Below are 23,125 nucleotides of genomic sequence, written 5' to 3'. Positions count from 1 at the left end.
ACATTGAGTAATCAACCATGTAAATGAGGTTATGGTCAAATAAAACCTGCTAGACTGACATGTACATCGTAAAATGTGTCATATTATAAGGCATCTTTATACAAAGAATAAAGTTTACAGGTCTTTTACCTTCTAAAATATTAAGTTCTTAAGAAGTAAGTAAACATTGACATCACCCGTTTACAGTTAATTCTGTATTCCAATCGGGGTTCTCACTAAGGCGAGTTCACAAGTCATAGACTGATGAAAATCTATCTGGACCTACCATTTTCAAAACTGGTGAGTCCAAATGTACATCAAGATTGAAATATTTTTTATAAACTAAACACTTGTATCATCATTTTATAGCAAGAGTTTAAAAGGAATCTGATTGTAATGTCATTTGATTGCTCTAGTAGGTCATGGAGACTAAATAATACATTATGTTGCAATTGAATATCTTCTGACTGTTGGACTCACCATGTTAAAAATGAGGAGTCCCTCGACTCACCTTCAACAATCCTTTGCAAGATGCCTGCCTATGTCAAGCGTTATACAACTTCTGTCGCAAGCTGCAAACGATTGATGTTTATAGATGAAATAACCCCAAACCATACAACAGATATTTACCTAATTTTCATGGTGGATGAAACTTGCATTGCTGATTATGTTCTTTTGCAGTTTATACTTTTAGATTGATCCTTGGATTTTGTTTAGCACCATATTGTAAACCAGATGTATGTGGCTTTCTCAAATAGCATCTTGTTGTACTGACTACATGTAGACCCTACTTTCAATATAATGTATATTCTTTTATTTCCTTGTTTAGTTTAGTTTAGTAGTTATCTTGTTGTTGTTGCTTTGGGTATTTTTTTGTGTTTCACCATGGTCTTTTAAGGCAAAGCTGGTAACATATTTTGTGCCTGTACTCCTGTCTGGACAACTTGTTGTTTGTTGATTTGTTGAACTGTCCATTATCTTTGTTTTCTTATGGTATCATTGTGTGTACAGAACTCTTGACTATGAAGCAATTAGATGATTTTTATTTTATGTTGTTAAAAAAAAAAAATTAGATGATTTTTTTAATCACACTATCTTACGAGAATTATAAAATGAACAATTTCTTTTTCGTCATTTATTGGAATAAGTTTTTACATGTTTGAAGACATATTCATTTTTAAAAACAAGTTGTCTTAAAGTCTGTTTAAGTACAATGTATATTTGTTTTTTTATATTTTTATTTCTTTACCTCTCCAGTCATTTGTTTTTTACCTTATCCTACCGTTGAATTGATTAACTGTTGTCTACTTATGCCACATCAATAAAAAAAAAAGAGGCTGAATCAGTTCAAACAAAAGAACCCCTTTGTAAATATCCACTAATCTGAAATTAACTTGTAAAAAATGCAGTTTCTACCAGTTCCTGAGGTATCAATTAAAATTAATAGAAAGATAATTTATGTAAATTTGTTGTCATCTTCACCACAGGTTTTACTTTCAGTTCAATTTATACTGATTTTTAAATTAACAATGAAACCTTGATAAATAAATGGAGAAAGTGTCAATGGGACACATATGATGCCCCTGCTTGCATATCATAAATTGTCATAAAGGGAATAACAAAAAATGTAACTGACGAAAGGAACAAGTGAGCACATTCAAACTTGTACATGATCAGATTTTTTGTGGTGATAAGTATTGTGTATATGTGTCCCAAAATTTGGTTGAGGCAAACCTAACCTGGAGAAAAGAAACGAAAATTCGGCAATATTTTTCATTTGTAAAGGATATAACTCTTAAGGGGTTAATATGACGCCACCAAATTTCAAACTTGATCTGTGTTTTGTGGTATAAGCAGTGGGTATAAGTTTCATAACATGCTAATAACTTTAGTAAGAGAACCAAAACGAAAAATTAAGCATTTTTGTATTTGTAAAGGGCCAATTCCCTTGAACTGTTCAAGTGACACCACCAAAATTTAAACTTGATGTGTGATTTGTGGTAAAAGTATTGTGTCCCATATGGCAGGGGCATAAATATTTTAAAAAAATTGTTCTTCTGTTTTACTGATTGGAAAACAAATCTATCAGCTGAAAGATTGCTCTTTTTAAAAAAACTTTCAAATGAAAAAAGGATTAACAAACTTTGCAGACCAATAAAATTGTGTTAGCCCTTCCCACATGTGTCCAACAAAAATGGAAATACACATTATAATGCAGTATTTTGATTGCAACTACGAATCAAAATTTTTCTACATGAAAAACAAGTTACAGTCACTTTTCACCAATAAATTGTAAACGTTTTGAGCACAAAGCAACTAAAAGTTTCATACATGTAGTTCCATCTGATGATCATAAACATACTAGATGCAAATGTATTTTTTCTAAAATGTGTATTGCAGTATAATTTTGTACCTTTAGTCCTAAAAAATATATTTCCAGTAATTATATTCTAAGTTTTTATTTTAAAGATCTACAGCAAAACTTTATCTGGACACATATATCATTTATAAAATTTTTAATAAAATGTGAATGTAAAACACATCCAAATAAGAAAGAGCAAATTAAAAATAATATTAGTTGAGATCATTTATTTTCCATGTAATTGAAGCCATTCCTGTAGATGTATATGTTTACCAGGTATACAGTAGATTATGTATTTGTTTGAGTTCAAGATATTCCATAATTTACGGAATTATTTAATGTTAAGACTTGTGTACAAAGTTGATATTATAACTTTGTATTTACTTTACTGCTGATGTATAGACGCTTTGTGACCTTATTCGGTTGTATTGGTCGAAGAGGTGAGTATATATTTACTTGTTTTATTTGGCTTTTGCCGCGTGTTTAATAAAACTAGCGTATTTGGCTATGCATATACAGTCATATATTACGTTTTTGTTGCATATTAAAAGACTTATCAACGAGTTTTACGAAAATGAGCAACACGACGGTTGCTATATTTCCTGAAGAATCTGCTTACACTTCCACAGCATATGAGATCATCCACAGATTTTGGTGTGGTTTGTATTTCTCAGTTTTTACTTTATATTATGAGTTGTGCGTAATTAAGTTTGTCTAAAATTGACAATTACTACTTACGGACGTGGTTTCCATTAACTACTAGAATAGTTCAACTTACGTGTTACTCCAGAGTTTCAGAAGACATTTAAAGTAAAAGAGTTTTACTTTCGCGTTTACCTCTGCGTTAACTCGAAAATGGCGCGTCTTCTATTTGTAAAAAGTTATCGTGCGTTTATTTCGCGTTTACTTCCGCATTTAAAACTTCAATTCTTATATAAAGCTAACGCACGTTTGCTGTTTGCGTTAACACAGATTGTCATTGTATCCTTGATACACTGACCTAATATGACATATCATATAATAAGGTACATCAAAATGTCCAACTGTACATTTACGTTTGACATATTGACGATTACAATTAATTATAGTACACCTCTCTAATAAATTGAAAATTATTCATACTATTTTTAAAGTACAAAATGGATATTTTCATAACCCACACGACTTTCGGTTTACATTCGTGAGATTGTTGGAGAAGATCTGGGAAACACATATTTGACTTTTTTGAGTCTATACTAATTTTATGCATTTCCTTTCAGCTCATCTGAACTGAACCTGGGTGAGTGAGCTATTATAAGCCTCTGTCGTCCATTGTCCGTCGTCTGCTGTTTGTCGTCCGTAAACTCAAAAATAAGAAAAGGATCTCGCCTGAAATTACTGAGACAATTGAAATAAAGATTGTTCTTACATATTCTTTTCAAAAACAATTGGTTAAAAAAACACGCTACGGTTGACCAACATAGCCGCCATGCATAGAAATAGAACATGGGATAAAATACAAAGTAATTGCACTGTGAAGGGAAGGGCAAATGATACGTGGCAAAAATGTTCTGTATTGTGATGAAAAAAGTTTCAGACGACTTCTTATAGACGTTGTTGACTACTAGTATGTTGATATTAACTATCGATGCTTACTATTATTTGTGTGTTGGGCTATTATCTTGAAAATTCTAATTGATAGAAATTAACTTTTAATTGCAAACTGAATCACCAATAGAAATGTGTATAAAAGATCTATATCGACGAAACTTTCATAGGAAATAAGTATTATTTAGTTTTTTAATGAGAAAGATTATCGCAGAGGAGGAAAACAACAACAAACAGTGAAAATGTTCAGCAACATAATTATTACAAATCATTCGACTCTTAATGAAGTTATAACTTATTCGAATTTGACGATTTTGTTTTTGCGTTGGAAACTATCATATTTTAAGTAGATGTATAATAATAACAAATTAGAAACCTGTAAACGGTTAACGTAGTATAGTAAGATCAAGATCTACAAATAAGAATATATTACTTTATTTGTCAACTGACTCCTTACTGACGTTAATTGATACTATCAAATATGAGAGTATTGGAACTGCATTTACCACTTAGAATTTGTGTTGTTGTTTGATGATCGTTTTCGTTTTTAGCAACTCAACCGTGACTGATATCGATTACGTGACGTCATACAGATTAAAGGTGTGATACAGATTTTGCAACTGTGCTGATATCGATATCATCACGGTTGGCTAACACAGCACGATTGCAATTGATTGTATTACACATACACTTTACTAGTATTAGCTACGAAGTATAATAAAAGTAAAATTTAAATTTCAGATTCTAAACATGCTAAATGTGATAGAATTCATGATTCGTAAAAAAGGCAAATACAATCACTAATTCGTAAGCTATAAGGTTTATAACTTTAATACCAACACCAACACGCAAAGAGCAGGATGTAAAATCGTTGAAACTATATAAATAGCAAGACTAGTCATGCCAGACGTGTAGTTGTGTATTTCGGATCTCACACAACAATGCACAAGCGATATTTGAATTTGTTTACAACTTCATGTGTAGCTACAGCACGGTTATTCTCAATACAGGTAAACACTATTAATTAAGCATAATATGTCTATATGTTTTGAACATAAGATATAATTTGAATATAGCTGATGATGTATTTTAAATCTTAGATATGTGTAGTTTAAATTAAATTGCATAAATTTTGTATATAATTCCTTTAAATCCTTTAATATTAGTCTCTCATAATTCTTAATACAATGGCACTTGTATATGTTTAATGATTTAAGCTAATGATATTTTTCTGTTTGTTTAAATATACAACATCATTATGTTTTATAAACGTTATCCAATATTTGATGTTATAAATCAAATCAAATCAAATAATTTTATTGGTGTTAATTCCTATACAGAAATGATACCAGCCGACATTTACAAAATATAAATACAAATACAAAAATAAACAAACAAACAGACAAAAAAAATAATATAGTACATGTTTATTGAAATGTATAATGTTAAACAATTGGTGATATTTTAATAAAATAATGTATAGCAATCAAGGAAACTAAGCTAAAATGTGTACGTCATATGCGCTTACATACAACTCATGTTAAGAGTTGAAATGTCAAATCAAATACGAAGTTAAAAACCTTACAAAACGAAAATACCGATACGTTTTGCCAAATACGGCTGTGTTTGTATATTAAGTCGATAATTGTGAACTTTATAGCAGTTTTATTATACTCCGACCTCGCGACTCCGACAAAAATAAATGTCTTACACACTGATTTGTCCAATTTCGATTCAAAGATATGGTAGGAAGATATGTAAACATGCATGTAGAAAAATTGTGTGCTAAGTTTTGATAGTTTTGTCTTATAGTCATAATTAACTGTGATTAGTTAATAAAATTATTTGTGTTTGTATTTATTTATTGTTTTTATTTTAACTGTAACAGTAAATGTTGGTAAGAGTCAGTATAAACTGTAAAATCAATAGTAAATAGGTTTTTTTACCTCCACAATCATAAGGACTTAAATGTTGTTGCTTTGTTTAACAAAAAAGTTACAATCATTAAGGTTATAAAAGATCATAAAGTTGAATAAATCAAACAATATGTCACGTGTTTGTCTTTGTGAATAAATGACATAGACTTGTCCATTCAAAAATTAATTGATATCATTTCTTCATTGTTTCACTACAGAGCTATCTGATTGGTTCCTGCCAAATAGCAAATTTAACTGCTTTTTTATTAATGTTGTATTCAATGCATGAATATTATAATTGAACTATGTACTATTTACATGTGGTCACACATCGTTTCCACTTGAAAAATTGCTCTACTCTCATGCCTGTATTTCATACTGAACGGGAAGAATTTTTTTATATTGACTAATTAACAAAATGGAACCACTCATGATCTAACAAGCTTTTTATTGTTTTATTAAGTTAAGACAACAGTAGTATAAGTCTGTGAAAAAGTCCTGAATTTAATGAGAGAATATAAATCCGAGATCAAACAAAACCGTGGGAAAAACATCAAGTATAAGAGGAAAACAAAATTGGAATAAACAGGAACACTGAAGTGCAACAGAAACAAACACCAACATACATAGAATCGAACTATTTAATAACAACTACCATCATCCTGACTTGTTACATGGTACTTTAAGAAAACAAATGGGTTGATTCTGGTTTTCTGGCTAGCCATACTTATCATTTAAATGACAATGTTAAAAAGTATCGCTATTAACAACAGCATGAGACAGAAATACAACACACATACAAGCAAGAACACAAAGCATAGAGAAATGTATTGTAATGTTAAATAATCAATATCAAGTAGTGTTTTCCATATATTTATACGTATTTTTTACGGCATTGTCCCAGCAACTCCTTTCATTTACATAAAGGCATACTTATAGTCCACAATGTTCTTCCAAGCTGCATTGATATATGTATCAAACAGCTGTTAAATTTCGCGATGTCAGCAAGACTTTTAACAGTAAAGTATATACTTTTATCAGGTTATAAAACATGTGTATGTTTTTTCAGTTTGAAGAAAGAAACAAATAATGGAACCCATTTCAGAAAGTGTTAAAAAGAAATCCATATCAGACATAAAAGATACTCCAAAGCTACAGTTCTATAGGCGTAAACTTCCAGATTCATGCATTCCGTTTTCATCACCAGAAGGGAAGAAAATATTTCAGGAAGCGTTGCTATTCGGACATATGGAGTGCTATTTTAAATTAGCTGCACAGTTTCGTACCCAAGACGAGCCAGCTTTTTGTGGATTAAGTACACTTGTCATGGTATTGAACGCACTGGAAATTGATCCTGAACAAGTTTGGAAAGGACCATGGCGATGGTATCATGAGAATATGTTGGACTGTTGCGTTCCAGTTAAAGTTATAGAACAAGATGGGATTAATTTAGGCCAGTTTGTGTGTCTTGCTGAATGCAATGGCTTAGAAACCAAGATGATAATCGTAGATGAAAATGCTACTCTTGAAATTTTCCGGGAAGTTCTGCTAAAATATACCAAGCAGGATGATTACTTAATAACATTGTCATATTCGCGCAAAGTTCTTTCTCAGACTGGAGATGGACACTTCTCTCCGGTTGGTGGTTATCATGTAGAACGAGATCTTGTCCTCATATTGGATACAGCTAGGTTCAAGTATCCTCCACATTGGGTATCCGCGTCTTTACTATTTAAAGCTATGCAAGTCAAAGACAAATCAACAGGTAACTAATGTTTTGAAACCCTAGGCGCATTACATTTGTGCAGATTTTTTTTATCTTTAAAATATATTAGGCTCATTGAATTTGTAATTTGAGATGTATAGTTTACATCTTCAACTTTTTACTTGTTTGGCTATAAATATTTTGATTTGAGCGTCCCTGATGAGTCTTATGTAGACGAAACGCGCGTCTGGCGTACTAAATTATAATCCTGGTACCTTTGATAACTATTTACACCACTGGTTCAATGCCACTGCTGGTGGACGTTTCGTCCCCGAGGGTATCACCAGCCCAGTAGTCAACACTTTTGTGTTAACATGAAAATCAATAATGTGGTCATTTTATAAATTTCCTGTTTACAAAACTTTGAATTTTCGAAAAACTAAGGATTTTCTTATCCCAGGTATAGATTGCCTTGGCCGTATTTGGCACAACTTTTTGGAATGTTGGATCCTCAATGCTCTTCAACTTTGTACTTGTTTGGCTATATAAATATTTTGATTTGAGAGTCAATGATGACTGATGAGTCTTATGTAGACGAAACACGCGTCTGGCGTACTAAATTATAACCCTGGTACCTTTGATAACAATTTCATCTATATTCAGTATGCCATATTGAAAACATTTTTTTTCTTTTTCAGGAAAACCCAGAGGATACGTCATAATGAATAAAAAGCCAAGTAGTCGACCACTACTTCTTTTCCGATTGTCTGATCAATTTGGAATAACTTTGGAAAAGTCTTACACTAAGTCTAATATGAGCATGTTACGTGGTTGGAAAGCATGGTTAGCGGAGCCATGCGACAGTTGTGTCAACATTGAAGGTATTATAGCTAACGCTGTCAACTTCCTTGTAAACAAGGCAACTACGTCAACCCAACAAGAATTCATTTTTACAACACAACTTGATATCAAATGTTGTCAAAGCATTTCTGATCAACACTTATGTTCTATCAAAACATTAATTGATGAGCTACAAGATCACGAAGTGTATAAACTAGTGGATGCTACATTCAGCACAAAATTTGCTAATACCAACTGCGAAGCATTATTTGGAACTCCAGCTGTATCCTTCAATGAACCATCCGGCTCAATGAAATGTGTGCGAATGTTACAGTCACAACATTTTATTACGCTCTTGCTTCTATGTTCACCATACAAGGTTATGGTAGACACACTACAAAACACTACGGGAGCAATGCTTAACACCTTTCTCCAACAAATCATGGGTTTGGAAGAAACAAAATATTTAAAAAATGAAATCGACAGTGCTTAGAAAAGACAATACGACTTATTTAGCTCCAAGATGTAACGACCTACCGGAGAGTCTGGTATGAAAAACAACAATTCATCAGAAATCAAAGGCAATTTGTTAAGTTTGTGAACAACTACAGGTTATCGTACATTCTTCAACGATGAGCAAACCCAACCTTATATTACGTATTATATCTAATTGTTTTGCTGTTAAAGTTGATTAAAAAAGGAAATATTGTGTTCATTGTAATCTGAGACGTCACTTCGCATATATGCACATGTAATACCGACAATGTAAATGCTCTCCATGTACAGGAGCCATTTCAATGAAACAGCACCATTAATTTAGAAAAGAAAACTTGTCATGTCGATCATTATTGCAGTTTACACTTTCAACCTAGCCCTTGAAGTGTTCACACCGGTAAAAAGAGTACACACGCTGAAACGTTTCGCCTACTAAACGTGTACACCTTTAATACAACCTTCCATACACCGACTATAGATGACCTATGTTATACATTGTGTGTAGTATGAAAGAAACAGCAGATCCATGGACAATTTATATTGACCAATGAACCATACAAATGAGGTCAAAACCCGATTAACCCTACCAGACAGACATGAACACCTTCATTCCATATATTCAATATAGTTGATCTATGGCTTATACAGTCAGGATTCTACTTCGTCAAAATTATCTCCCCATTACGCTAGTTCATTTTCACAAAATAGCTATTCGAACACATCTACTCTGTTTTTGTGATTCATAAGAAAGGTAATTCACTTGACCCATATATTTCATCTTTTAAAACTGTGATTTTTTTTATGTTATAATGTCAACCTATAGCTTTGATATATAAAAATGATAGAATCTGAAGCGATATTATGTATTAAATATTCTTGCTTTGTACGATATCAAAACAAACTATTCAACTCAAACACGCCCTCACATACAAAGGTGAACTCGATTTTCTCTTTTCGATACAATTGTTACACATTTTTTCTTGAGTCACATAATGGAAGGGCAGACACGAAAATTACTGAACTAATAAATTGATATGTTTCCGTCCGTGGTAAAAAACAATTTCAATCGGAAGTTATGCATTTTCCACATCCAACTTGAAAGATACCCATGTTGTCACTTGATATCTAGTTGTTCTGCTTTATTATGTACTATATAAATTGAAAACTTATGCCAAATATGGTTTTTAAAATAAAATACTTCGTTATTAAGAAGGAAATTGTAATTTTGTTTGTTTAAATTAACTTTTAAACTTTTTGTCATCATAGTAAACATTACAGTAAGCATTAATCGCCTTCTCTAACAAAGAGCTTTGATTATTTTGTTCTATTTCAACCGGGTTTCCGACTGTATAGTATCCACAAAAAAAGTTAAGCAAGAAACATAGTATTGACCAATGAAATAAGGTGAAGGTCATATAATACCTGCCAGACATATAAACAAAACCTTACAATCATTCTATATACCAAATATAGTTGGCCTATTGCTTTAAGTTGAAGAACTAAAGACTTAACATTGATCAATGAAACATGAAATTAAGGTCAAGGTCAAAAATATCCTGCAGAACTTACAGGTACATAGTAAAAAAATCATGCACCAAATACAGTTGACCTAGTGCATACAGGTTTTAAAAAATCTACACTAAAACAAATCATTTATTAAATTCAACCATGTAAATGAGGTTAAGGTCAAATAAAACCTGCCAGACTGACATGTACATACATAAGGCATCTATATACAAAGAATGAAGCATACGAGTCTTCTACCTTCTAAAATATTAAGTGCTTAAGACGTGAGTTAACACTTCCGTCACCGACAGTTAGATCTGTATTCCAATCGGGGTTCTCACTAAGGCGAGTTCATAAGTCAGACTCATGAAAACCTATATGGAATTACCGTTTTCAAACTGGTGAGATCAAAGGTGCATCAAGATTGAAATATTTTCATAAACTGAGCACGTGTATCATCATTGTATAGCAAAATTTAAAAAGTAATCGAAATGTAATGTCATTGTATTGCTCTATTAGGTCATGGAGACTAAATAATAAATTATTTTACAATAGAGTATATTCTGACTGTGAAAGAATGGCCAACGTAGATACAAGTATCTTGTCTTAAGGAGGGATAAATCCTACTTTGTAAACATTCAAACCAAAAAATCTCTGCAACTGACATTGTCAAGATGTTTGATTTTTTTGTATTGACAACATATATTTGCTACGTTCGGAGGGCGTTTCAACAAACTGTCGGCATTCCAATGGGAACCAATTGTGCCCCTCTTCTTGTCAACTTGTTTGTTTATTATTATAAGGCTGACTTCATACAGGAACTTTTGTAAGAAGATAAGAAGTTAGCAATATCCTTTAACCCTATAGCTACTTTCCGCTATATAAATGACGTTTTCACTAAATAATTCAAAACTTGGTGGCTATGTTAAACGCATCTATCCCATCGAACTTAAGATAAAGGATACAACAGATACAGTTAAGTTGGCCACATATTTTGACTTACATCTAGAAATTGACAATGAGGGTCAGTCGAAAACAAAACTTTACGACAAAAGAGATGATTTTTAAATTTCCATTTCTAATTAGCAACATTCCAGCAGCACCTGCCTACGGGGTAGATATCTCCCAATTAATACGATATTCCCGTGCTTGAATTTCCAATCATGATTTTATTGATAGAGGGTTGCTGCTCACAAGGCAAACCAAATATGACGAGTCCCACGACCAATCTTCATGATATAAAGTAACAACTAGTCAAGTAATAAATAAAATTTGTAATGAAAAAAATAAAAGTTTAATATCTTCTGAAAATTTTATACCCGCGAGCCTCCTTAACAACAGATTTTAAACCAGCTGTATGTTGCTCTCACAAATAGATTCCTGATGTACTGAATAAATGTAGACCCTACTTTCAATATTATGTAAGATCTTTTATTTCCTAGTTAAGATAAGTAGTTATCTTGTTTGTTCTTTTATGTGTAGGCCTTTTGTGTTTCACCATGGTCAAGTAAGGCAAAGCTGGTACTATATTGTGTGCCTGTACTCCTGTCTGGACAACATGTTGTTTGTTGATTTGCTGAACTGTCCATCACCTTTGTTTACTGCGATTATCATTGTGTGTACAAAATTCTTGACTATAAAGCAATTTTGATTTTTTTTAATACATGTAACACTATATATCTTGCGTGAATTATAAAATGAACAATTTCTTTTTCATTATTTATTGGAATAAGTTTTTACATGTTTGAAGACAAATTCATTTTTAAAAACCAGTTACCTTAAAGCCTGTTTAAGTACAATTTATATTTGTTCAATTTTTTTTTTACCTCTTCAGTCATTTTTTTACCTCTCCAGTTTTTACCTTAACCTACCCTTAAATTGATTAACTGTTGTCTGCTTTACCAAAAAAGGCTTTATCAGGTCATAAAAACCCCTTTGAAAATATCCACTCCTCAGAAATAAACTTGCCAAAAAATGCAGTTTCTACCAGTTCCCGAGGTAGACTGTGCATCAATTAAAACTAATAGAAAGAAAGAAAATATGTAAATGTGGGGGTTCCTATATCTAGTCTTCAACACAAGGTTTACTTTCAGTTCAATTTATACTGATTTTTAAATTAACAAGGAAACCTTGATAAACAAATGTGGAATGTGTCCATGGGACACAGATGATGCTTGCATATCATATAAAGTTAAAAAGAGAAATTATTGAAGAATGGTAAAAGTGATGCTACCCAAATGTGTACCTGACCTGATTTTTGTGGAAGTAAGTATTGTGTGCATAAGTTTCAAACATTTGTTTTACATGAAAAACAAGTAACAGACTAACTTTTCACCAATAAATTGTAAATGTTTTGAGCACAAAACGGCAAGTTGTTTCATACTAAATATTTTTTCTCAAATGTGTATCACAGTACAATTTTAATATTTTATCAAAATTCATGACCTTAAAATAAGAAATTTGAATACACATGTACATGAATGTATATTGTGTACCTTCAGTCATAAAAAATATATTTCAAATATTTTTTCTTTAAGTTTTCATTTTTAAGATCTACAGTAAAACTTTATCTGAACACGTACATGTATCATTTATATAATTTGTAATAAAATATGTGTGTAACACACATCCTATGATGAACATGACGAAAGAGCAAGTTCAAAATGATATTAATTGAGATCCTTTATTTTCAACATAATTGAAGCCATTCCTGTAGATGTACATGTTTACCATGTATACAATACTAGTACATAGTGTATTTGTTTGAGTTATAAAAATATATACACTTTTACCTACACATACATTTGTACATAGGTGTTCACAATATTTATTATCAAAATATAGCATACATATGTACATGAAGATCTAAGATGATCAAATTCCAACAGACTTATTAATTTTGATCCTGATAAATATCCATTGTAAATGATTTTCTATAAAAGCTTATCATTTTAGTCAAGTACATGTACCTTAATCCCAATTTTACATTTACATGTATGTGCAATATTAATGTATTTATGTCAGAGTCAAAATGCTTTCTACAAATTATTCAATCTTTCATACACCATGTATACATACAAAAATATGTGCTAAAAAAATACTGAAAACACTTTTTTTCAATTTTGACTAATTGGTTAAAATATACTATTGTACACCATTTCAAGAAATATTTGAAAATAAAATAAAATAATGCACATGTGTTCAATGTACATGTTTCATACAAAAGTAAATCATTTGTACAAAGAATTGGATCTACATGTACATGCATTTTTTGTGTGTACATAAAACAAATGTTATTGCCCCTTTACTTTTAAATGTACAAGTGCATATATAGAGTGTGAAAATACATACATGTATCCCATCTTTTCTATTATATATGAAAATAAAATGTTACAAATAACATTCAGACAACTGACCAGATTATGTGGATAAGCAATTACTGTGAATTCATTATTATTCGTTGTATATCAATTTTCGTGGATTTCGTGGGAACAGGTAAACCACGAAATTAGATGTTCAATGAATAGCAAATTTTCTATAGGCTGGCATGCAGATTTCAGCAAAACCACGAAATTAAATATCAACGAACATGTAAGATTTCCTTAATCCACAGAAATTGGTACCCACGAAAATAAATGAATCCACAGTATTCAAAATTCTTTTAGCATGTTAAGGAACATAAACATGATAAAAGAAAGTACCAGAAACAGATAACTAGAAAGTCACAAAAACAACACTTATTTCTTAAAATGCTTTTCTTGATTGACCTGAAAACTTTCTGTTTGGCTTTATAATTAATGTCTGTGTACTCAGATAACAATGTTACAGTTTGTAATATCAATAAATGTTTATGTACATGTAATTTTTGACAGGTTTGATATAAAAAAAAACCATTTCAGTCTGATTCCCCTTCATCGTTTAACCCTGATGTGTCTGTTTTGTCATGAAGTAGAACATATTCTCTGGAACTAAAACCAAACTTGACCATATCTTTCTCCATTAACTCTACATATCTTTCTGGATCAATTTTTTGATTATTTACAAATGTTCCATTGGCAGAATTCAAGTCAATAACATATGGGCACACACGACGTCCTGTTGTTCCATCAGACCGTTCAAACTCGACGAGTCTGTATTGTAAAACAGCATGCTGCTTAGAACAAGAAGGATGATCAATAGGAATGTCCGCTACAAGACGCTCTCTCCCTATCAAATATGCACTAGATCTATGAATGTGTAGTACAGGTAATGCTTCTTCACCTTTAAAAGGGTATAACCTCCACCTCTTTTTTGGTCTCCTTGCCTCTGGTGGTTGATTATACTTGATAACAACACCCTTATAACTGTTTGTGTCTTCAGTTAATTTCCCTGATAATTCAAAATCAGGTTTATCTTTATCTTTTGGTTCTTCCTCAGTATTAGTCTCTTCTCTTCCAGTACCAAATGTTTCATTTTCAGATTGATCAAACGGATTACCTCCCCTTTGTTTTCGCGCCTGTCGTCTTCTGTCATCATTATGCCTCCTTTCTTGTCTTTGATCATGCATTTCAGAATTTTCTCTCTCTTGTTTAACTCGATGATGGTGATGATGATGACGTCTTTGAGGCTCTCCATGTTCTTCATCACTGTCGGGATACTTTCTTTTGTGTCTGTGATCATGTCTGTTGTCTGGTCTGTGATGGTGATCTCTGTCATATCCAGCCCTTTCATAATGATGAGGTGACCATTCTCGTTCCTTTTTAACATTTTTTGACTGAGTTTCAGGTGATCTGTGATGGTCTCGTTTAACTCTCTTTGGAGGGCTTTCACTTCCAGATTTGTGTCTATGTTTTTCATGTTTCATCTGAAAGCAAAAAAAAAAGAAACACTTATAATTAATAGACATTGTGTATACTTGCATTATGGAAACATAAATTGTACATGTACAGTCAGTAACTTTAATTAATATAAATTTTCAATAGAAGTGAATTTATACATTGTAATTCAGTTACAAATGTACATGATGTATAGTATGGTCAGTTACACCTGGAGGATACAGCTTGCAGACATGGGGTCAATTACATTTGAAAGTAATTAATTACATTCAATTACAATGACAAAATCTTCAATTAAATTACACATTACATTTGACTTTTTTTACCAATGTAATTAATTACATTCCAATTACTTGGCAAATGTAATTAATTACTTCAATTACATTTGAAAGGAAATTTAAGATAAAACATTGAAAACATGCATTTATTCTATGATATGTACATAAGTATTATACATTGCTCTATAGTTATAACAATTAGACAGTGTTCAACTAGTATATACATTTTTGTATTGTGTCATATAACTTATTTAAGCATTTTCCCATTACATTTGACCATCATCAGCTTTTCAAATGTTCCATCAGCCAGTCTGCACCTTTCCGGCCTAAATGTTTTTCCAGCAGTGCTAAATAAGCGTTCAACTGGTGCAGATGTGGCTGGAATAGCTAAATATTGCACTGCTAACTTAGCTAGACGTGGTAAACGTTGACAGTTACTATGCCAATACAAAAGAGGGTCTTTTGACATATCAATACAATTATCTGACAAGTAATCATCCATTTCTGAACTTACAGAAATCCCTGAAGGGTTTCTTTTTCTTTCGACAATAGAGAGTGGTAAAAGATCCCCAGCTATGAACATTATAAGAGCATTTGTCATTTCTAACTGTTTTGGATCAGACGGTGAATATTTTACACTTTTTTTTATGCATTGTGTCAATGTTGGTTGAATTTCTTTATTCTCAGAATGCAGAATGTACAAATCTCTGTGTTTTCTCTGAAAATTACAAAAGGCCTTATTTAATATCTTGAAAATATTAAATTGTTTTAATTTACCTATTGAAATTTTACATTTATTTAAATTTATTTGATTGTAAATGATACAAAAAAAGAGCACTATTTTTTATTTTTTGAAATGATTTTCATTTTTATCCCAGCTTATTCAAATTATTTATCTTAAATAAGTGATTTAGAAATCTGACTTCTTAAAACAAAAATAAACTTTAGTTTTAATCACAACTAATTAATTTAATAAACAAAATATTTTCCAAATTTAAATGTAAGCTATTAGAGGATATAAGATAAATGAAATCTGATTAGAAATGAAAAAGAAGCATTATGAATTTATTAATTTTTAAAATTCTTATATAGTATTACCTTCATATGTGTAACAAAGTTGGATGTAACTTTATAACTTCCACTAATGAGGGTGCCACAATGCATACATTTTCCTTTGAAAGTATTTCCATTTTGGAAGTCATCAGGAACAGTAAAATGTTCCAGTACACTCTTGGAGCTCATTTTTAAATCTGATAAAATGTTTTCTTTCAACATTCATATATATAGTGAACAAATTTTGCAAGTGAGATTTTGTCATATGCATTATCCCTTCAAGAATTTAAACATGTACCTATAGGCCCTAGGGGTATATTTATCTCTCTCTAATTAGCCTTATATCTGTTTAACATAACTGTTATAAAAACAGTCATTATATAGTTTGTAATAAAACAAATAGCCAGAGGTTATATTTATTGGTTATTTAAGTCCTTGAATAAAGTTAATTATGTTAAATCAATGTCTTAAAATATCTATCTAAATCTACTAATTAAGGTCAAGACAGTGACTTCCTAGTGGTTTCTTTTAAAATTATGGCATGTGTCTACATTTTTTTTATCATTCAATACAAAATGAAGAATCTACCATGGTTGTGTTAATACAGAAAGTATACTGTGAAGGCTTTTCTTTGTCAGCTTACAACATTTGTTAAGATTATTGCTTTTAATAATTTTTTGAGAAAACACAAGATTTAATCTTTTGATCCAAAATTTCAAATGTAATTGACTTGTAATTGAAAAGTAATTGTCAATTACAGGCAATTTTGGCTATGTAATTAATTACATTCAATTACATGTAATTGAAAAAATGCTCAATTACACATTACATTCAATTACATGATAAATTGTAATTAATTACAGTCAATTACAATTACATATTTCAATTACCCCATGTCTGTCAGCTTGATCTCAGACAATTGACTCCTAAACAGAAGATTTGAATGTTTTTGAGATTTAGAAAATCAAGGCTTCACTTATTCATGTTTTGTTATTCATGAAATTAGGGTTCTCATTATGAATTTTTCAAGATTGGTCCTGGCACTCAACACTTTTAGAAATGCTGAGTCAAGGATGCTGATTGCATGTAATTTTTTGTGTCTCAATATAATAAAATGTACAAATGTATGAAGAAATAAAACTAAAAAATTGCATGTTAGATTGGTTTGCTTTCATTATACATGTACATGTATCAATAATTACATTAAATGTACAAATGATGTACATGTATGTTTCATTAAAATACTTTATTCTGATTGGCTAACTGCACATCACATGTTATTCCTTAAGCAGTTGCATTACACAATACAACTTTTCATTCTTGATGACATGAGGTCCCTCAATAAAGTGCACAGGTAAATTAAATAAAAACTTGATATTAATCGTGTTTTCATGATCCTTGCTAAAAAAAAATGTAATTATAAGTATTGAATGCTTCTTTTTGTAACTTCATATACTTGTAAAAGTGTTGACCGTGCGCACATTTTTAGAATGAAGCGTTTCCGCGCTTCATCATGTTCATACAAAATGTACTTCGGTCAACGCTTTTTCACCCCAACAAAGTTTCAAAAAGAAGCATTCAATTCTTTTTTTTTTTAAATAAAGTTAATGATCTCTTGATAGTTATTGTTCATTACAACATATAAAACAGACTTCTTTGACTTTTTATTTAAAAATATTTATCAATAAAAATATTGATCTACGCATCACATTTATGATTAATCTTTCAACATCGACTTCCAGCTAAGTTTCTTGTCAAAACAATGTCGACGATCATGCAGCTTCAAGGGAAAACAATGAGTTTGGGACTCAGGTGATGCAATGAGGGTTTCAAAAATGACTCTTTCAGCTCAATTTACAAGCGTCCAAGACGTTTATACACCTCTTAACGAGAACCCTGTGAAATACAATTTTGTACTGAGTGGTATCAGGTCTGTTCGCGCCCAATACACTTTCGCATCCTACACGTTCCCACCCAAGGTCTGTTCGCACTCTACACGTTCGCGCCCAATTTTAATTCAAATTCCAGTTGAATAATTTGAAAATCATGATTGTTGTTTTAAATTGCTTTGGTGTAAATACTGAATGTATTTATAGATTGGTATGCGTGAAACATTGAAGATTTTAAATGAAAAACACAAAAGATAATTGTTTTTAACAGCTTGATCGTAGTCTGCAGAATCTCACTTCATTTTGAAACAAGTCAATGAAACAAAGTTATAGCAATACACTAACCAAAACATGATGAAGAGTTATTTAACATAAAATAAAACATTGACAGAATTCCATTTTATTTAGAAAGGATTATTTTATTTTTAACAATACACTATCCAAAATATGATTAAGATTTATTCAACACACAAAAAAATGCTTTCTCACTTTTAATATTTTGAGACAATGACAACAATTATATTTTTAAGAATACACTTGCCAAAACTTGATTACAAAGTTATTCAACACAAAACCAATTAAAATTGGGCGCTAACATGTAGGGTGCGAACGAATTTTGGGTTCGAACATGTAGGGTGCGAGAGTGAAAGGGGGCGAACATGAGTGGGTGCGAACTTGAATGGGCGCAAAGGGACCAGGATTCGTACCGAGTTTTATCAAATACTTCTGATGCAGTTAAAATGTGTGCTTGTGTAGATCTTATGCCATAAATTGAAAGTCCCTATAAATTGGGGTTTTAAACACCAGAAAGAGTGTTCCCAGAAAACAGGCAATATCCCAGTTTTCCTGACCATTGTCTATACACCTTATTGCTATTTGTCTGCCATTACTGGATATAACACAGGTTCCCGTAAAATTTTGATGTCATAATACAAAACGTCTGACGCCACAATGGAAAAGTGATTGTTGTATGGTGTGTCAAAAGTTCAAGTGGCCGGGTCAGCCAGGATTAGCGATAAGGTGTATTAAGGTTCATCATAACAAACGGACAAATATGGCTGTATTTACATGCCAAAAATTACTCTGAGTACAGATTTACCTGTAAAGTTGGAATAGTTTTAATGCCTAGCATCCACTAGATATAAAAAAGTTAAATCCATTTTGTGTTTCAGAAAGATAAAATCTCTTTCGGATTTTGATGGGCATTTTTTTTCTTCATGCAAAAGGTGTGAAAATTGACTAAGTTGTGGAACAACTATGAGATGCTCCCTCAGGTAATAAACCGGTTTGTATTGTTTTCATTGTCCTTAATTGACATGGACACCAGGTATCTTCACAACTATAGGTGAGTTAAAGAGTTTATCTGAGTCAGTGAGTGGACAGTATCAAAGTAATGCAGGTGTTTGTTTATTTTTGCACCTTCTGAAGAAAGAAAAAAAAATGCCCAGCAAAAACCAAGACAGATTTTATCTTTCTTAAACACAAAATGCATTTAACTTTTATAAATCTAGTGGATGCTAGGCATTAAAACTTTTCAAACAGCACAGGTAAGTCTGTACACAGAGTAGTTTTTGAGGTAAAAATACGGCCATACATTTTTTGTAGTTGTCCATTTGTTATGATGAACCTTAAACCTGTTCAAATAATAATTTTTACAGACTGTGTGATCTCTAACAGGTCGATTGCCGCATATAATGGAAATATATATTATGGAATGTCTTTGGTTTTTTCTACATTGCATATTCCTCAATAGGTTAGGGACGACATCAAAAGATCGATGTCGGATAAAAAACTTTATTCAAATAGTTTGGGGGTGGGGGGGTAAAAATCGCTGCAAGTTTTATTTATCCGACATCGATTTTCGGAATGAAAAATACAAGTTCAAATTCGCCCCTAACATTTACATGGGCTTTCAAACTAAATGAAAGTCGTCAAATCGTACCGGAAAACAATTTTATGGCCGAAAGTATAGGGACGAAATTGATTCCATTATCTATGTCGCTCAAACGCAATTAATCGATCGTGAATTTTGAATGATATGAAATCATATACAGATCAACACAGATTGTTTTGGTTCTTCTTTTAATTCAGCACTCCATCAACATACTGATGCTAACGTGCCGGGCACTGATTTTACTAATCTATGCCGCGCGTGCGTGGGATATAAATTTTATTTACAGTGAATAATACAAAAATAAAAATAAAAATTTCAACATAACTTCTTTTTCTTCTGTTTTTGAACTATACATTTTGGTTAAAACTATTCATTGTGGAATTTATTTAAATGTTTAGATGTTTATTGAGAACAGATATTGGAATCTGTTCTCGGAAGCTTTCAAGAGTAGTACATTGAACTGCAGCTACTGGGAGAAGGTTCCATTGCAAGATTGTTCTAGGGTAGAATGAGTGCTTATATGAGTCTTTAGTGGTTTTTATGGGTCTGAAAGAGTAAATATGTGAATGTTGTCTTGTTCTTGTATCAGATTGTGTAAGTAGGTCTGTCGGCAACAAGATGATGTATAATTTTGTAGAGGAAAATGATGCGGGTTCTAAAATTTAGAGTGACAGTGTTCTACAGACATTAAATAAAAATAACACAAATCCTATTCATTTTGAATTGTGCATTTTCCTCTCTCCGCTGTTGGCACAATATTTACTTCAAAGCTATATATTTTATATGAAATATTGAGCTGTTTGAAGAGAAAAAACATAACCACAATGGACAGATGAAAAATGCAGAATCCATGCTGATTGTATTGTTAATGAAATTATGATTTAGCCGTATCTTTCCCAATGCATAAATTTACACCCACACTTTCTTCACACATTTTTAATAAAAGAGATGTTGAAGTCAATATACAAAACAAAATTACATTGTTGAGGAGAAAACAACATCCGATACAAAAGGTATACTCTGAAAGCATATATGCCCTTTATTGGTCAATCAATTTTTTCCAAATTAAGTTAAGAGGGGGGGTAGGGGGGTCAGCGAAAAAACTATGTGAATTAAGTTTTTTATCCTTCATTGAACTTTTGATGTCGTCCCTTATAAAATATGGATAAACAATGTTCAGGATCATATGGTCAAAACCAAATAATTTTTTACAGTACTCAGTACTTCAGTAGGGTTCACCGTTGCCTGTCTATCCAAATAAAAGATTTTAAAGTGATTACTTTCTCCGGACTAGAAGAACGATGTCGTTGTTTCTTATGCTTCTTTTTCGCTTTTGTCTCATCATCTTTAGCCATAACTTTAGCTAATATCGTCGTTTGAAATACGATGAAAGAAAAATAAACAGGAAGTTACGTACGATGACAGCGACACCTGTTCAGATTTACAAAAAATAAAAGCAGGTATCGACTAAGACACGTAGATAATCCGCATTAGAAATTAAGCCGGCATGGGTGATTTAGTGACTATTTATTATAAATGCTTGAGTGGTAAAGCCAGTAAGACGTGTCATTTTTTTTCATTTCATTTTGGGCAGGGGTACTATTTTGGAATTTCTCTTAATTTTTCAAGTTCTAATTTGAAAACGGTTTCCTATATTAACAAAAAAACACCCACACCCACCGTGACTGGCCCACAACTGAGACTACTATAGTAGTATAGTAGTTTCAGCCCACAACAAGCAAAAAAAACCACAGTGACACCCCCCAAAAAAAGGTTTTGACAAAAAGCACTAAGGTAGTGTACCATTATTGGTGCTTAACTAACGTACAACGGTAACTATTGCAAGGATATTCAAGGGGATTTTTATGTACTTTGTTAATCGATCTTAATCAGGTATGAATATTTTCAGCTTTTACAAGACTGTCACTGTTTACCGTTTAACCGATATTAGTCTGGCTCCAAGATACTGACATTTGGTAAGATCTAAGACTATTGTTTTTATCGATACTTAACTTGATATTTTTTGACAAATTAAAACATAACTAAACTGTTATGGAAATCTATTGTCCTATATCCTGGCGATATTATGTACTAATAGACGTTTAATAAATTGTCATTGCAAAATTCATACTTTAAAAATTCTAATACCGTCGTTTATGACGTCGCTATACTAAATCTGTTGGACGGAATATTCATTCTCACTCTTCGGGCGTCTCGTTTCATTGTGCGATTGCTAATCGCGCTAAAAAATCTAATATTTCCTTGTGTAGAGAATTATTTACTGCATTTTACTGATTGAACAAAAAAAAAATTACAATTGCTGTCTTTTGACAATGCTTGAAGAGATAAACATCTGGTTTTACACCGCCAATTCAAAATCACCATCTGTCAACCAAATTTTCCAATTTGAACAGTTTTCTGGCGAATTTATTTCACCTTAAGTTTAACTTCATAGAAACCATGTATCACATTTCTACATTCCCGTTTTCAAGCCATGTTTCCGGTCAGAAGTCTTTCAAGAAAGAATTGAATTTTGAAAGATAAGTACTACTAAATGTAACCCTTTTTTTCTGGAAATATTAAATTAGTGTACTATGGACCTCATTAACCCTTGATTTAAATGCGAACTCATTAACAAGAAAAATTTGGATGAAATGGTCTAAATATATTATTCTCGCACCAAATAATTATTTTTGCAGATTTGATGGTTAAGGACATAAAAAATCACTACTTTTTGTCAGAGCAAGTCTCTTTTACATACATTCTAAATTGTAGGTCGTGAATTGGTGGCCTGACTCCTAAAGCCT

General features: G+C 31.7%; 2 protein-coding genes and 1 long non-coding RNA gene across 3 annotated transcripts; 1 reads left to right on the top strand and 2 right to left on the bottom strand.

The window, feature by feature from the left end:
• Window positions 1–4,820: 4,820 nt before the first annotated feature.
• Window positions 4,821–10,056, top strand: LOC143048279 (glutathione gamma-glutamylcysteinyltransferase-like). Its single transcript, XM_076221867.1, has 3 exons — window positions 4,821–4,938; window positions 6,914–7,609; window positions 8,248–10,056. The coding sequence occupies exons 2-3, from the start codon at window positions 6,934–6,936 to the stop codon at window positions 8,880–8,882; spliced, it is 1,311 nt and encodes a 436-aa protein (XP_076077982.1). The 5' UTR covers window positions 4,821–4,938; window positions 6,914–6,933; the 3' UTR covers window positions 8,883–10,056.
• A 4,085-nt stretch (window positions 10,057–14,141) lies between these two features.
• Window positions 14,142–21,748, bottom strand: LOC143048277 (putative serine/threonine-protein kinase DDB_G0280133). The gene is made up of 2 exons (XM_076221866.1): window positions 21,599–21,748; window positions 14,142–15,233 (listed from the first exon to the last, which is right to left on the bottom strand). Exons 1-2 carry the CDS (start codon window positions 21,671–21,673, stop codon window positions 14,286–14,288), a joined length of 1,023 nt encoding a protein of 340 aa, XP_076077981.1. The 5' UTR covers window positions 21,674–21,748; the 3' UTR covers window positions 14,142–14,285.
• Window positions 15,611–17,432, bottom strand: LOC143048276 (uncharacterized). Its single transcript, XR_012969778.1, has 2 exons — window positions 16,581–17,432; window positions 15,611–16,200 (listed from the first exon to the last, which is right to left on the bottom strand). It is a non-coding gene; the product is annotated as an uncharacterized LOC143048276 (long non-coding RNA).
• Window positions 21,749–23,125: the final 1,377 nt, after the last annotated feature.

This window comes from Mytilus galloprovincialis, chromosome 10, assembly GCF_965363235.1.
Source record: "Mytilus galloprovincialis chromosome 10, xbMytGall1.hap1.1, whole genome shotgun sequence".
Classification (NCBI taxonomy): Eukaryota; Metazoa; Mollusca; class Bivalvia; order Mytilida; family Mytilidae; genus Mytilus; species Mytilus galloprovincialis.
Note: the sequence above shows the minus strand (reverse complement) of the source record. Positions and strands in the feature narration are given on the sequence as shown.

Excerpts from the sequence above, each read along its gene's own strand:
- LOC143048279 (XM_076221867.1), top strand. The coding sequence starts at position 6,934 with ATGGAACCCATTTCAGAAAGTGTTAAAAAGAAATCCATATCAGACATA. Across the intron at positions 7,610-8,247 it reads AGTCAAAGACAAATCAACAG|GAAAACCCAGAGGATACGTC; the intron begins GTAACTAATGTT and ends TTTCTTTTTCAG.
- LOC143048277 (XM_076221866.1), bottom strand. The coding sequence starts at position 21,673 with ATGGCTAAAGATGATGAGACAAAAGCGAAAAAGAAGCATAAGAAACAA. Across the intron at positions 15,234-21,598 it reads GTTCTTCTAGTCCGGAGAAA|ATGAAACATGAAAAACATAG; the intron begins GTAATCACTTTA and ends TTTTGCTTTCAG.